The sequence below is a fragment of the Schistocerca nitens genome, chromosome 3 (genome assembly GCF_023898315.1).
Source record: "Schistocerca nitens isolate TAMUIC-IGC-003100 chromosome 3, iqSchNite1.1, whole genome shotgun sequence".
NCBI lineage: Eukaryota > Metazoa > Arthropoda > Insecta > Orthoptera > Acrididae > Schistocerca > Schistocerca nitens.
The window spans coordinates 904164252-904181057 of record NC_064616.1 but is presented as its reverse complement, the minus strand read 5'-3'; the positions used below and the strand labels follow the sequence as shown (position 1 = coordinate 904181057).

Below are 16806 nucleotides of genomic sequence, written 5' to 3'. Positions count from 1 at the left end.
TTTAGTTTTGAAACTTCTTACTGATACCGCAATTTTAGTCACATATTTCCTGTAAACAGGACACACTTATATTGATACATGTTGAATTCCTACAATAATATGGGACGTTGGATTGTGTCTGAACAACAAAATGTTCGGGAACAGAAGTCTCAAGCAGGGGACTACGTTCATATATTACGGGAATCCATTCTGCGTCTAGAGTGACAAATATTTCTTCATAGTATGTACATAACCCTGTATTTCAACTTGTTTTGGAAACACTCTGTTGTGCAAGACCTTTCCTGACGTCGTTGTGTAACAGTTACAACGCAAATGAACAGAAAACTCGCACTCTACCGCTCATTTCTTATTCATACTTACGTAGTTAAAAATAAAGTATGTTTCCATTTATAAACAGAAAAATGGATGGATGAATATGCTGTAATTGCAGTGTTAAGCGTGGAGATTGCTATCTTCTGGTTGCTGTTTGGGATTAAGTACGATGAAATACATGTCAATTTTGACCATAGACTACTATTCAGCTGTAATAAATATGATGCGTAATGGGTACACTATGGGAATAAAAAACAAGATTCGACTGTAGCAAAGGTGCCAAAAGAAGGCTGCCAACACATAATTTTACGAAATCTTTGTAGCATACGTATCTTTGCCTAAATGCAAGTGAGATTGTGTCATGTGTATGGTGTTACTGGTGCGGTGGAAAACGTATTAGTGGTTGTGGGTGGTTGGGTGTGTGAAATGTGGGAAGTTCGATGAAACATGAGAGACAAAAACGCGTAGAACGGTGTCCGATGATCTAGGAAAGTGGTTTCAAAATGGCCACAAACACAAATGCAACAGCAGAACAAAGCGAAGTTACGATGACAAAGTCGCCGCACAATCGCCAAGAACAGACACCAAATTTTGAGCCACTTGATAAATCATCGAGTAACACTTTGAAGGTACCTGTATTGTGTCTGTAAAAAAGAGTGTATATACGTTTTTCCTTGTGTATTCCTAATTGTAGTGCCACCTCAGGGATCTCAATTGCTGGAATCATGTAAATAAAAATTTAATAACTAACACTTAAATCGGTTAAATATTTTCGTATATCATACTACCTCCTCAGCTGCATTTTTCCAGAAAAGCGGATTTTTGTTTCAGATCTAGACAAAAGTGAACTGTTGATGTGGTCGTGTGTTTAAACGGATTTTTTTTTTTTTTTTTTTTTTTTTTAATCAGTTTGTTCTTGACAAATTATTCTCATGGTCGCCTGTAGGAACGTATATAAAAAGAGAATACTCACAGGGTTAAATATGTGTGAGAAGTACACACAAAGCCACAGTTGTTGACATGTTAATTCTGAACTGTTTGTAATGAGCACATGATAAACATGTTATTAAGTAAGAACTTCCATTATTATTTTATTTACTCATGAGGATGTAGATAGCTTTTAGGCTACATAAGGCGTATTCCTCTGTTGTATAGATACAATAATCCATATCTGTTGAAATACAGTTATTGTTGACCAGTACATAACTGCATATTTACATATTGGTACACGGAAAGACACTTTTCATTCAACATATGGAAGCTACAAGGCAAAATTTACTGTTAAGATTAATGATGGTTACTACTCGTACAAGCATTTACGAGTTACAATCGTTTATAGCTAGATTGAAACATCAGTTCCATTACTATTCAGTTATTCAACAGCAGTGTAGAATGGTTTTTCTTTTCAGTCAGTGTTCTATAACCTTTCGGATTTTTAAAGTTGTCCGCTGCCTCACCTCCCTCTGGTAATTTCTTAATGAGTTAATGCTGACAGTTTTATTAGAATGTGTTCCATATGGATGAACTGTAGTAATGCAGTAAGCATCCATTTTTAATCCCAGAAGTGAAATTAGGCCTTCTAAATTTCATCACAATGTTGATCCAGACTTGGTGTATGCACTTCGAAAATTTTTTATTCATCTGTGTAACAGTTACATTTTGCCCCTCACTCCCTCGGGCTTCTGCAATTTTAGCAGTTGAGGTATACATACATATTATACAAAAAGATTATATTAGATGTTCTTTTCATTCCAATTGATCTATAGTGTGGAGATCATCCAGGATATGGAACATGTCAAAAGAACAAGAATACACAAGAAATATTTACAAACAAATTTCAGCACACTACTATACCTTTCAGAACTCTCAGGTGATGGAAGTGGCATGACAGAAAAAAATATTCATTTATGAGATAATAAACACTTAATAGAAGAATCATTTTACAACATTTATTTACAGTTGATTATTGACCATGAAAAGTGCATTAAATTTGAAGTACATTTTGCTATGGTATTGGTCAATCTGATCCACAACCTTTTTCATCTTCACATCCATTGGCTATGCTAACTTGCAACTAATTTGTCATCATTCCCTTTTGCTCTCTGCCAATTATGTGTTCCTTCTTATCATTATTATTCTTTTCCCCTCAGTGAAATGTTAATGCTATGTTATCCAACATATAACCTTCTGTTTACTGAGAAAGTGCTATATATAAAATGCTGTGCACAACACCTGTTGTATATATGTAGAATCTGTTCATTGTAGTAATCATCATCTCAGTACTTTAACACTAGTTGGTGTCAAAATATTAGTTAATACACTTCCCAACTTTGATCAGATTTTCTTGATTGATACACAAGGACTTGGAAATGTAAGATTATAGAAACAGTTGCATAAAACATTTTTCACACAGATGTGTAGATTCAAAGTAAATATTGTATTTGTTAAAAAAGGAAAAAGGCTTGTTATTAAGACGGCCCAGTTAAAGGTTTTATGTGCAGTGTACTACTTAACATTTAAATTTCCAGTTTAGTTGACGCTGCGAACAATCGAAAAGGATTTGTGTGTAATAAGGAAAATATGGAATCCTTATTCGTAATTTTCTAAATTATTCCAATGTTGTCATTAATTTTTGTCGGTAAACATCTCCGCCTTTCCACTATATAGCTCCATTCACCCATCACAACCAAAGATATAGAAATGTCCACGTAGAATAAAAAAAGTCTCATTATATTTCACCTTATTAAGTCATTGGTTATTTCATTTTTATCCATTAGCCAAACATCATGTGTGTTATTTTGATGAATTGTGTCATATCAAGTGTACATAATCCATCAAGACTCTGCCATTCAGGCAACTTTTGTGTGTCATACTTATGTATCTTATTGATACCAGTGATTCTATTATATAGTTTTGCTTTAAAAATCTTGAGATTAAAGCTCATTTTTACCAGTGTTTGCTTTCAAATATGTTTTCCAGAAATGATTGTGGCTTGAGCAAACACAGTTTTCTTGTTTTTAACCCATATGTGTTTCAATGAAGTATCAGCATCATCAGTGGTTTCATTTTATTTTCCGTCAAATAATGAGTAAAAATGTGTGTGATACAGTTCTAGTATTATGGTTATTATGTTCATAGCTTTTTAACAAAATACATACTTTAATAATACATATTGATGTTCCTGAAGCTATCTATCTGCAGTACAGCAGATAATTTTTTTACAATTTATCATCTGCAGCTAATTTTCATTGTAGGCATAACATACTGTTCAATAGACATAATATGCTGTAAAGATATCCTAATTAATTGCGGATGAAAAATTGTTCAGTCAGTATAGCTTTAAATTGACAGTTCACCTGTGTGCAATATGGGGAAGTGGTTAAATCACTGAACATTAATTTCAAAGGACAAGAATTCAAAGTCCCATCCAGCCAACCATTTTTATTTACGTATTTTTTCTCTCTCCTGTAGTCATTCATTTGCCTTGCCTAAAAGACCTTCAACCTCATGCAAAAAAGGTAATTGCAGTTCTTTTTGCTGATGATGGTGATAACTAAATAAGTGTTACTGCAAAGGCATAGTGAGGGTGGGGGGATGTTTTCTACAATAATTGGGATATTTCAAGAGGCCTGAACATATTGTGAGTAGAATGTTGTGCCCTAAGCAGGGATGGCTAGAGGACAAATGTAAGGATGTAGAGGCTTGTCTCACTAGGGGTAAGATAGATACTGCCTACAGGAAAATTAAAGAGACCTTTGGAGAGAAGAGAACCACTTGTATGAATATCAAGAGCTCAGATGGCAACCCAGTTCTAAGCAAAGAAGGGAAGGCAGAAAGGTGGAAGGAGTATATAGAGGGTTTATACAAGGGCGATGTACTTGAGGACGGTATTATGGAAATGGAAGAGGATGTAGATGAAGATGAAATGGGAGATAAGATACTGTGTGAAGAGTTTGACAGAGCACTGAAAGACCTGAGTCGAAACAAGGCCCCGGGAGTAGACAACATTCCATTAGAACTACTGATGGCCTTGGGAGAGCCAGTCCTGACAAAACTCTACCATCTGGTGAGCAAGATGTATGAGACAGGCGAAATACCCACAGACTTCAAGAAGAATATAATAATTCCAATACCAAAGAAAGCAGGTGTTGACAGATGTGAAAATTACCGAACTATCAGTTTAATAAGTCACAGCTGCAAAATACTAATGCGAATTCTTTACAGACGAATGGAAAAACTGGTAGAAGCGGACCTCGGGGAAGATCAGTTTGGATTCCGTAGAAATGTTGGAACACGTGAGGCAATACTAACCTTACGACTTATCTTAGAAGAAAGATTAAGAAAAGGCAAACCTACTTTTCTAGCATTTGTAGACTTAGAGAAAGCTTTTGACAACGTTAACTGGAATACTCTCTTTCAAATTCTGAAGGTGGCAGGGGTAAAATACAGGGAGCGAAAGGCTATTTACAATTTGTACAGAAACCAGATGGCAGTTATAAGAGTCGAGGGGCATGAAAGGGAAGCAGTGGTTGGGAAAGGAGTGAGACAGGGTTGTAGCCTCTCCCTGATGTTATTCAATCTGTATATTGAGCAAGCAGTAAAGGAAACAAAAGAAAAATTCGGAGTAGGTATTAAAATTCATGGAGAAGAAGTAAAAACTTTGAGGTTCGCCGATGACATTGTAATTCTGTCAGAGACAGCAAAGGACTTGGAAGAGCAGTTGAACGGAATGGACAGTGTCTTGAAAGGAGGATATAAGATGAACATCAACAAAAGCAAAACGAGGATAATGGAATGTAGTCAAATTAAATCGGGTGATGCTGAGGGGATTAGATTAGGAAATGAGACACTTAAAGTAGTAAAGGAGTTTTGCTATTTAGGGAGTAAAATAAATGATGATGGTCGAAGTAGAGAGGATATAAAATGTAGACTGGCAATGGCAAGGAAAGCGTTTCTGAAGAAGAGAAATTTGTTAACATCGAGTATAGATTTAAGTGTCAGGAAGTCGTTTCTGAAAGTATTTGTGTGGAGTGTAGCCATGTATGGAAGTGAAACATGGACTATAACCAGTTTGGACAAGAAGAGAACAGAAGCTTTCGAAATGTGGTGCTACAGAAGAATGCTGAAGATAAGGTGGGTAGATCACGTAACTAATGAGGAGGTATTGAATAGGATTGGGGAGAAGAGAAGTTTGTGGCACAACTTGACTAGAAGAAGGGATCGGTTGGTAGGACATGTTTTGAGGCATCAAGGGATCACAAATTTAGCATTGGAGGGCAGTGTGGAGGGTAAAAATCGTAGAGGGTGACCAGGAGATCAATACACTAAGCAGATTCAGAAGGATGTAGGTTGCAGTAGGTACTGGGAGATGATGAAGCTTGCACAGGATAGAGTAGCATGGAGAGCTGCATCAAACCAGTCTCAGGACTAAAGACAACAACAACAACAACAAGATACAGTGGATAACAACCACTCTGTGCCTGTACAGGGGAAGAAAAAAAGGTTTTCTTAAAAGACTGGTGTTTAGCTGCAGGCTCGGTTATCGTTTCATGTTAGTGTCTAGTTTGGTAAGTGGAAGAGGGGTTGATTACTTGTTTTATTGGAATCTGTGGTGTGGTGAACTGTTGGTGGACTGAAAACTGGTTAATCACAGTGTAAGAAGTAAATGCTGTTGGGATGCTTAAGTGTAATTTTACATTTCTTAGCTGGCTTTGAAACAACTGGAGGTATTCGGAAAAGTTCAGAGCAATGTCACCTATGAGAAACTAGGGATGGTCATTACCTTTTATACTGTCTAGAACACAGCTTAACTGTTGTAAAACTTGTAAACAGCTACACACAGATGCCCATGATGTGTATGATTTTATAGCTTGAACTGTAGTGTCAAAGATATTGGAGGGAGACTTGCTTTGTGCTTGGGCAAACTATGTTGAGCCATATTTTTGTTTTGTAAAAAATCTTGATTGATGTAGAGTCATAAAGCTAACACATTTTCCTCTGGAAAGCGATTTGAATGTGAAACAACACTACTTGGCAGATGGTTCATTGAGCCATATTTTAACTATTTCTCTACCATTCCACTCATGAATAGCACATGGGAAAAAACAAACTTAATTGTATCAGTGAGAGCTCTTATTTCCATTATTTTATTACAACAGAAATTTCTCCTTATGTAAATTGGAGTCGGCAAAATATTATTGCATTTGCAGGAGAAATTTCATGAGTCATTCGTTGTGAAAAGGTCCTGCCACACCGAAAAATGCCCTTCTTTTAATAATTACCACCCCGACTTGTATTTCATATCCACGACACTCTCTTCCTTTTGTTTTTGCTATGATGCAAAACAAGCTGCCCTTTGAACTTTTTTGAGTCCTCTGAGACTCCAGTCTGTTGAGGATGACATACCATGGAGCAGTACTTCAGAAGAGCACCATCTCTAATGACTTTGTTGTTGATGGGATGTTAAACCCTGATCTTCCTTCCTTCCCTACTTCCAGTAGGGGATGAGAATGTGTGATGTAGGCAAGTCTTTAGTTTGCTTTCCCCCACAACATTTTCTGTGTGATCTTTCAAATACAAGTTGTTCGTAATTATCTCTAGGTATTCAGTTCAATTGACAGCCTTTAAATTTGAACGATTTATCATGTGTGATAAATGTAACAGATTCCTTTTAATACTCGTGTGTTTCACCTCACCCTTTTCCTTTCTTTAGAGTCAGCTGCCACCTTTCTTCACCATGCAAATATCTTGTCTAGATCATTTTGCAATTGGGTTTGACCTTCTGATGACCTTACTAGAGGGTAAACAGCATCATCATGTGTGAACAATGTAAGAGTGCTGTTCAGATTGTCTCCAGAATCATTTATTTATTTTAGGAAGAGTAGGAGAGCCTCTAACACTGTCTTGGAAATGCCAGTTATGACTTCTGTTTTACTTGACTTCTCTTGTACTTGATGACATCCTATCAGTTACTGGGAACTGTGATCTGACAGGATGAATTCAGTTGCACAACTGTGGTGATACACCATTAGGCATCCAATTTGATTAGATGCTACTAGCAAAGAGCAGTGTCAAAAGCCTTCTGGAAATCTAAAAACGTGTAATCAATTTGAAGTCCCCTATCAGTAGTGCTCATTACTTTGTATGAATAAAGAGGTAGTTGTGTTTCGCAAGAATGTTGTTTTCGTAATCTGTGCTGACAATGTCAATAGATCATTTTCTTCGGCCTTTTAGATGACTCACTACAGAAGTGCACAATTCAGTGTATAACTAGAGTGGCTATTGAAGTGTAGCTCTTGTTATAAATTCAATTAATTGACTTCATTATAGTGCTTTGGGTGTTTGGTAGTCACTTCTGCAGAGAATGTAGTAGAGCCTTAGGAGGTATTGATATTACTGCAGTACATTAATATTTTTATAGTTTGTAATGGAATGTTTTCATTTTGGTATCGTAAATGAAAGCACAACACCAGTTATGGTAATATCCATCTTAATCTAGTTGAAAACAAATGTTTCATATTGGTTGTATTGGAAACAATATACAGAGTGTGTTCAACTGACAGATGCAGTGGTGGTACTGCACCTTTCTCTACTAGTTTTCTGCTGTTTCTCTTCACCATTGTTTTGTTCTCAGTCTGTAGATTGGTTAGTAGGGGTCTCAATTTTAATTTCTCTCTGTGTGCGTCTTTTATGTTTCTTCACTTTGCAATATGTTATTAATTTAAGTCTTGTATTATGTGCTTTATCTGCTACAGCATTTGCCTTCTTGGGATTGTCTTGCTTTTTTCTATTATCTAACCTTTTAACTGGCAGTCACCATTGTATGTAATTTATTTCAGTCTGTATATTTACACACTTTGTTGAGGTATCATTGTCATTTAAATTCACTGATTTAGCCCCACTTTCTCTGCACAATTTGAAGTATTTTAATTTTGTATCAGCAGTTAATCATGGTAGTTACATTGTGATAGTCTCCATAGTTCTTGTTACTGTTGCTTCGGAGATCATGATTTCGTTTCTTGGTGTCCCCCCCCTTTTTTTTTGTTATAATGGTTAAGTGGAAAGGGAAAGAGATATATTTAAGCCCCAGAAGCTTGCTGCAAAATGGCACAAACAAAATTGTTTCTCATTTTGTCAAATGCAGATGAATAAAAACAGTCAGCTTTCATCCTTTCCGCTCCATCACCACGCGGCATTTGACGTTGCGGATGCTGTTTTGCACTCCAATGTTGAATCTGACTGTACTATGCATCAGTGCTGATAGTACTCCCCTCCAAGGAAGCCTACATTAACTCGGTGTCACTCTCTAGCAGTTGTATTGAGAAAAAAGTTGTAGTTATTAGGTTCGAGTTAGTAGGTGTGAAATGGCTAGTTCCTCATGCACAGTAATGTCTGAGGAAGAGATTTTAGAGAAATTATCTTAGTCAAAACAAGAATGACAATGTCTTTGATGATGGTAATATTCAATGAAACAGTCTGAGTGAAATGACAATGGAAATGGTCTACACTGGAAACTTCCAAAAGTATCGCACAGTGAAAAGTTTTGGAGTGTAGTGCATGTGTAAATATATTTGAATCAAAGTGCACTTTTTGTATTAATGTATACCCTAATTGGTGGCCAGTGGCCTCATTGTTTCCACAAAGAAACTCTCACAATTCTCTGTGGTGCATGCGCCACCAGGGTGGCTGCAATTTAAATAAGAGTGCCCGGAGACACCCTTTGTCTGCATTATGAAGTGCAAAGCAGAGTCTTGAGTCTTCAAATATCTCACAAGGTTATCTGTTGGAAGCTGAAAGGAAGATGTGGTCTTGTTTGTTAGTTAGCTTCCCCACGTAAACTTACTGCTTCCACTCCTAAATTTACGTGACATACCATAGTATCTTGTTTTGGTCGTGCATTAAATATGTTGTCTTTAAAACTCACATGGAAAATTAAGAGGATTTTCTGGCAAGAATGATAACTTGCAATATGCTTATAATGATTCCTGGAGTGACGAGATGTGACAACGTATTTCAGTGATGTAGTTGCAGTGAAACTGCCATGTCATTTTTAGTAACTATTGTAAGCATAATTTTTATTCTTTCAGGCCATATTTATTATGAAATTTTAAAGTTTCACTTTGTGGAATAAGGCATTCGACTGAGCCATTTTTTTGACCATCCTCTATATTTTCTGTCATTTCCTTTTATTTGTTGATTGACAAGAGATATAAAAGCTGGCAGATGCACAAACTTGTAGAAACTGGTACTACTACTTCAGCAAAAGAGGATTCATATTTTGAAAGTGTGGCTTTCCAGTCTCGTTGTGCTATTTGTGTTTTATTTTTATAACTGCATGAATTGAACTAGTGTTTAAGAATTAAAAATGTATGTTACAATCATGGTGTTATAGAATGAGATTTTCACTCTGCAGCGGAGTGTGCACTGATATGAAACTTCCTGGCAGATTAAAACTGTGTGCTGTACCGAGACTCGAACTTGGGACCTTTGCCTTTCGCGGGGAAGTGCTCTACCATCTGAGCTACCCAAGCACGATTCACGCCATGTCCTCACAGCTTTACGTCTGCCAGTTCCTCTTCTTCTACCTTCCAAACTTTACAGAAGCTCTCCTGCGAACCTTGCAAAACTAGCACTCCTGAAAGAAAAGATATTGCGGAAACATGGCTTAGCCTGGGGGATGGTTCCAGAATGAGATTTTCATTGTGCAGCGGAGTGTGCACTGATATGAATCGTATATCAGCACACACTTCGCTGCAGAGTGAAAATCTCATTCTGGAAATATCACCCAGGCTGTGGCTAAGCCATGTTTCCGCAATATCCTTTCTTTCAGGAGTGCTAGTTCTGCAAGGTTCGCAGGAGAGCTTCTGTGAAGTTTGGAAGGTAGGAGACTAGGTAGCCTACTGGCAGAAGTAAAGCTGTGAGGACAAGGCGTGAGTTGTGCTTGGGTAGCTCAGATGGTAGAGCACTTGCCCGCAAAAGGCAAAGGTACTGAGTTCGAGTCTCGGTCCGGCACGCAGTTTTAATCTGCCAGGAAGTTTCATGGTGTTGTATGTAAGGCTCAGTCTGTAGTAAATGGAGGTGATAAACACGCTTAGTCTCCGGAAGCATTGTATTGTAAACTACTGTGGCTGTCTAGAAATGAAATCTTGCCCTTGGGACTTACGTGAAGAGCTTGTGTGAGAGCCTAAATTAACTAAAATACAACTGAAATATAACACATTTGGTGCAGAAGTGAAATAGGGACAAACAGCGATGACAGCTGTCGGCAGATGTAAAGGTAGTGTAGGGCAGAATGCAGTTGATAATACTGCACTTGTGTAGTGCAGTTGCAGATAAAAATCTCTGAGCTAATGAGTAATTAGTTTCATGTGTTAAAATATCACCTATTGAGAACAGCATTGTTACCAGATTATACTGCTAGTCTTTTTTAACACATTTTTTAGGTCGCTCTCTTGCCCTTCTATCTGTTCAGTACAAATTTTGCAATTGCTTTTGAGCTAATTTCCCAATGAGCTAGATACTTGACATTTCAAAGATAGCTCTGAACTGATGACAGTGCAATAATGTGAGGGTGAGAACCACCTACCTTTTATAGGGTGAAAATAGGGTGACAAGGAACCATAACGGAGTTCCTGTAGGATGGCTGTGCTTAGCAGATTGCGCCACAACCCCTACAGACATACTGTGCATAAATTCCCTGCTGCAGAGTCTATGACAGTTCATTCAATCTATTGATGCAGCTGTATATCGCAGTGCAATTTCTAGCAAACTGGGAGCACATATGACTTAGAACCTGGAAAAAATTACTGTGACAGCAAGCCCCCTCCCTGCATCCCCCCCCCCCCCCCCCCCCCCACACACACACACACACAAAACATGCAGCCCTATGAGTTTGTGAGAATGTGAAAACCTGCAACAGTATCAACCAAACTTGGTGTACACCTGACTTATTTTACTACTATTTTTATTAACTCACTCTCATGTCTGTCAGTTGGGTAGAAATTTTGCTATTGGTTTTAAATTAACTTCCCAGTGAGTTGGACACTTGTAACTTTCAACATATTTCAGACTGGGATGACAATGCAATATTAAAGCAATTTTCTTGTGTGGTGTGTGGTGGAGGGTACATTGCATATTGCTGCCATTCTCCCTTTTTCCTGTCCCAGTTGTGAATGGTTTGCAGGATATAAACAGTTGCTGGAAGCCTACAATGTGAACTTGGACCATTCTAATTTTTATCTTCAGTCTTTTCACAAGATAGATATGAGAGGAAGGAGTATATTGGTAAAATAAGGTGAAGAGAAACTGAAATAAACCTGAAATTTACCAAGTCTTTGTTGTAATTTCATCAAGATGTTGGAAATTGATTGAAAAATTTTACATGGAAAAAATGGAAATAATTATTTATTTAAAATGTAATTTTTAATATGTTTTATATTGTATTAAATGGTATAAAATAATTTTCCGTAAAAAATTAACACTCACAAATTGTCAGAACTAACTGTAAGGGTTAGGATTCTGTATGAGACTACGCAAAATTATTTTATACCATTTAATCTGCTATAAAACATGTCATATTAAAAATTAATTTTTATTTAAATAATTATCTATTAGATCTATTTGTTAACTTTAGCCATTGAGATGAAAAGTTTGAACTTCCAGAAGAGGCTATTTTTGTTTCCTTTAAGATTCAGTAATTATTTGCATTTTGGGATCAGGTGAAGTCTGTGACGCCTGCTTGCATTATTTACTCTAGCAGAGTAACTAAAAGTGCATTCTCTCTGTGCTGCCCTTTTTGATGATGATCACTAGGGATCATTGTCTCTGTGATGGATGACATTTCATAGCTTTCGGATACCTGCTACAGTTTTATTGGTAATGCTTCCAGACTTGAAACATGTACATTTTTAAGAAATGAATTTGATAATTTTGGGTGCCATAGCTGATACTTCAAAGGCAAAAGTCATTGGTCTAGTCTTGCTAGTGAATGGGTAGGTTGCAATATTTTGAGACATTAATAGATCCTGAAGTTGTTTGCCCTATGAAAAGCCAAAGATTACAGTCAAGAGTGCACAAACTTAGTTTACCGGTACAAAATTGCTGCCCAGATAATATTTTAAACAGACCTTACGCCGTCAGCAGCACAGTCATTGATGTTTTAAGGAGAGATTGAAAGCAACATACAGAAATCACAGTGGTCATCATAAATGAATCCATCTGGCAGGGGGTAGAACATTTCATTTTAATGGAATAAGAACGAAGCTGAACTGAGGTGTTACACCATGGTGTAAAATGGTGGTGGATGTGATGTGCTGAGAGATTGATGGTGACATTGAGTGTCTTGCAGTGATACCCTTTGTAACTTTGCTGTTTCTGTCTGCCCCACATGACCATCTTCATTGCTGTCTGGAGGTAATGTAGAATAATCAACCTGTTCTACATCTACATCTACATTCATACTCCGCAAGCCACCCAACGGTGTGTGGCGGAGGGCACTTAACGTGCCACTGGCATTACCTCCCTTTCCTGTTCCAGTCGCGTATGGTTCGCGGGAAGAACGACTGTCTGAAAGCCTCCGTGCGCGCTCTAATCTCTCTAATTTTACATTCGTGATCTCCTCGGGAGGTATAAGTAGGGGGAAGCAATATACTCGATACCTCATCCAGAAACGCACCCTCTCGAAACCTGGCGAGCAAGCTACACCGCGATGCAGAGCGCCTCTCTTGCAGAGTCTGCCACTTGAGTTTATTAAACATCTCCGTAACGCTATCACGGTTACCAAATAACCCTGTGACGAAACGCGCCGCTCTTCTTTGGATCTTCTCTATCTCCTCCGTCAACCCGATCTGGTACGGATCCCACACTGATGAGCAATACTCAAGTATAGGTCGAACGAGTGTTTTGTAAGCCACCTCCTTTGTTGCTGGACTACATTTTCTAAGCACTCTCCCAATGAATCTCAACCTGGTACCCGCCTTACCAACAATTAATTTTATATGATCATTCCACTTCAAATCGTTCCGCACGCATACTCCCAGATATTTTACAGAAGTAACTGCTACCAGTGTTTGTTCCGCTATCATATAATCATACAATAAAGGATCCTTCTTTCTATGTATTCGCAATACATTACATTTGTCTATGTTAAGGGACAGTTGCCACTCCCTGCACCAAGTGCCTATCCGCTGCAGATCTTCCTGCATTTCGCTACAATTTTCTAATGCTGCAACTTCTCTGTATACTACAGCATCATCCGCGAAAAGCCGCATGGAACTTCCGACACTATCTACTAGGTCATTTATATATATTGTGAAAAGCAATGGTCCCATAACACTCCCCTGTGGCACGCCAGAGGTTACCTTAACGTCTGTAGACGTCTCTCCATTGATAACAACATGCTGTGTTCTGTTTGCTAAAAAATCTTCAATCCAGCCACACAGCTGGTCTGATATTCCGTAGGCTCTTACTTTGTTTATCAGGCGACAGTGCGGAACTGTATCGAACGCCTTCCGGAAGTCAAGAAAAATAGCATCTACCTGGGAGCCTGTATCTAATATTTTCTGGGTCTCATGAACAAATAACGCGAGTTGGGTCTCACACGATCGCTGTTTCCGGAATCCATGTTGATTCCTACATAGTAGATTGTGGGTTTCCAAAAACGACATGATACTCGAGCAAAAAACATGTTCTAAAATTCTACAACAGATCGACGTCAGAGATATAGGTCTATAGTTTTGCGCATCTGCTCGACGACCCTTCTTGAAGACTGGGACTACCTGTGCTCTTTTCCAATCATTTGGAACCCTCCGTTCCTCTAGAGACTTGCGGTACACGGCTGTTAGAAGGGGGGGAAAGTTCTTTCGCGTACTCTGTGTAGAATCGAATTGGTATCCCGTCAGGTCCAGTGGACTTTCCTCTGTTGAGTGATTCCAGTTGCTTTTATATTCCTTGGACACTTATTTCGATGTCAGCCATTTTTTCGTTTGTGCGAGGATTTAGAGAAGGAACTGCAGTGCGGTCTTCCTCTGTGAAACAGCTTTGGAAAAAGGTGTTTAGTATTTCAGCTTTACGCGTGTCATCCTCTGTTTCAATGCCATCATCATCCCGGAGTGTCTGGATATGCTGTTTCGAGCCACTTACTGATTTAACGTAAGACCAGAACTTCCTAGGATTTTCTGTCAAGTCTGTACATAGAATTTTACTTTCGAATTCACTGAACGCTTCTCGCATAGCCCTCCTTACGCTAACTTTGACATCGCTTAGCTTCTGTTTGTCTGAGAGGTTTTGGCTGCGTTTAAACTTGGAGTGAAGCTCTCTTTGCTTTCGCAGTAGTTTCCTAACTTTGTTGTTGTACCACGGTGGGTTTTTCCCGTCCCTCACAGTTTTACTCGGCACGTACCTGTCTAAAACGCATTTTACGATTGCCTTGAACTTTTTCCATAAACACTCAACATTGTCAGTGTCGGAACAGAAATTTTCGTTTTGATCTGTTAGGTGGTCTGAAATCTGCCTTCTATTACTAGAGATAACCAAAAAATTGTTCAAATGACTCTGAGCACTATGCCACTTAACTTCTCAGGTCATCAGTCACCTAGAACTTAGAACTAATTAAACCTAACTAACCTAAGGACATCACACACATCCATGCGCAAGGCAGGATTCGAACCTGCAACCGTAGCAGTCGCTCGGCTCCAGACTGTAGTGCCTAGAATCGCACGACCACTCCGGCCAGCCAAGATAACAAATCTCCTTGTTAACTAGTGCTGTGCCAATGCTGTATTGAGCATTTGTCTTTCCCATCAAGTGTAATAATTCCTATTGATTCATTGAAGAGAAAGTCTGTCTGTTGCCGTCTTGGGTTGAATTTTTTCTTTCAGTATCATATTGTAATTATATAGATTGCTTGTAGAGTTGTTGTCCTAACCATAATTTGTTGCTTTTCCTTTTTGCGAAGAAAATAATTTAGTCATTTAGTATTCTGCTGTGCAATAGACAGTTGGGGTAGGGACATGGGTACAATTACCTATTCTAAAAATGGTCTGCAAATAGTAATTTAAAATTCATCTAATTAGAAATAGATGTCTGTCCTTTTTATGACAAACAAGGAACAGGTGCAAAAAATTTATGTGAGGGGCCATTCCATACCAAGAAGTCCAGGAAAAAAAAATTGCTTTTTTGTCCTTCCTCGAAAAATTTTGTATTTACTGGGTGAATTCCCTAATGTTTAGTGAACACACAAAAATTTTTAAATTATTTTTTGTTTGTCATTTAGAAATGGTGGCCAGTTTTGTTTCAAGCCTAAAGCAATTTTTTGCATTTGCAAGCAGCTGCAGTTTTTTGAGTTATTCAGTAATTGGTTTGCCGTAGGCTTTTCAAATAAAAAGAATTTAATTGAACACACTCTGGCCTACAAATTAAAACCATTATCACCTAACTGAATGTATTTCTTATATTTTTAATAGCTCAAGTCCATCTAATCTAATCATTGTCTGGAAATTTAAAAAAAAAATCATTTTTTTTTTACCACCAGTTTTCAAAGGAATAGTAAATTGTGAGCCTCAGTATTTTTTGTGCTTTTATGCTGTATAGTATAGTTCCTTTTTATAGAGTACCAATGATGATAAGCTTATACTTAAAAAATACACATTTTAAAAAACAGATTTTTGAAGTTGTCATTTTTTTCTGCAGTATCTTTGTTAGAGGACCTAATAAAAACCTGAGAATTGCAGACGTAATAAACATTTATGATATCAAACATCAGTATAAATTTCAACTCTCAAATACAACTAGAAGTTATGAAAAAAAAATTTCAAATGTGAGTCAGAAATACATTTAACATTCGTGATATTAAGGCTGATGGAAAAAGTCAATTACATAATTTAAACACATTAAATTAAAGGAAGAAATGATTATTTGCCGAAAGTTTCAGCAGGCTAGGACACAGCATCTGCAAGTTTGTACTGTAATGGTGATCTAGATAAAGAATTTTGTGTCTCACCAGGAACTATATAAGAAAAGTTAGTCATTGTGCCATATCCTAGGTGTGTTGCTTGCTATTAAATTAAAGAAAAAACCAAAGTGAAGAAAAAAAAAGCTTATGCCATGAATGCAATAATTGAGAAAGTGGCAACTCTTGTGAGAATGAATTTGGAAGTTTCATTTCAAAAGGAAATTTGCACTAAACTAGATAAGAGTTCTACAAATGCACCACCTGAACGTGATGATTTGCTATGTGGCAGAAACTAAATGCCGTATTTCAAATAAAGAGGACAAAATGAAGATTATCTATTGCTAAGTTCTTGAAGTCAAGCAAAAGTTAATGATGAATTTAATGTGTCAGAATGTTTGGTTAAACTAACAAGACAGTCAGTAAAAGAATGACTCATTTTACCGGCATTACAAAGAAAAGTTCATCTAATTTGATAGCCGAAAACACAGTTGTAAAAGTTATTAGGTTTTATGAAGATGACAACAGCCGTTTGATGCCGTGCAGAA

General features: G+C 37.6%; 1 protein-coding gene across 12 annotated transcripts in view; it reads left to right on the top strand.

Annotated features, from left to right (window-relative positions):
- Positions 1-574: 574 nt before the first annotated feature.
- LOC126248961 (CTTNBP2 N-terminal-like protein) overlaps positions 575-16806 on the top strand; it is a 211910-nt gene continuing 195678 nt past the window's right edge. For 5 of the 12 annotated variants that reach the window (XM_049950504.1, XM_049950498.1, XM_049950505.1 and 2 more), the window contains exon 1: positions 576-941. In XM_049950504.1, coding sequence (XP_049806461.1) covers positions 816-941 — 126 coding nt within the window. In that variant the 5' untranslated portion in view covers positions 576-815. Of the gene's footprint in view, positions 942-16806 lie in introns of all 12 variants that reach the window. The other 7 variants (XM_049950506.1, XM_049950508.1, XM_049950497.1 and 4 more) reach the window with 4 other exon arrangements.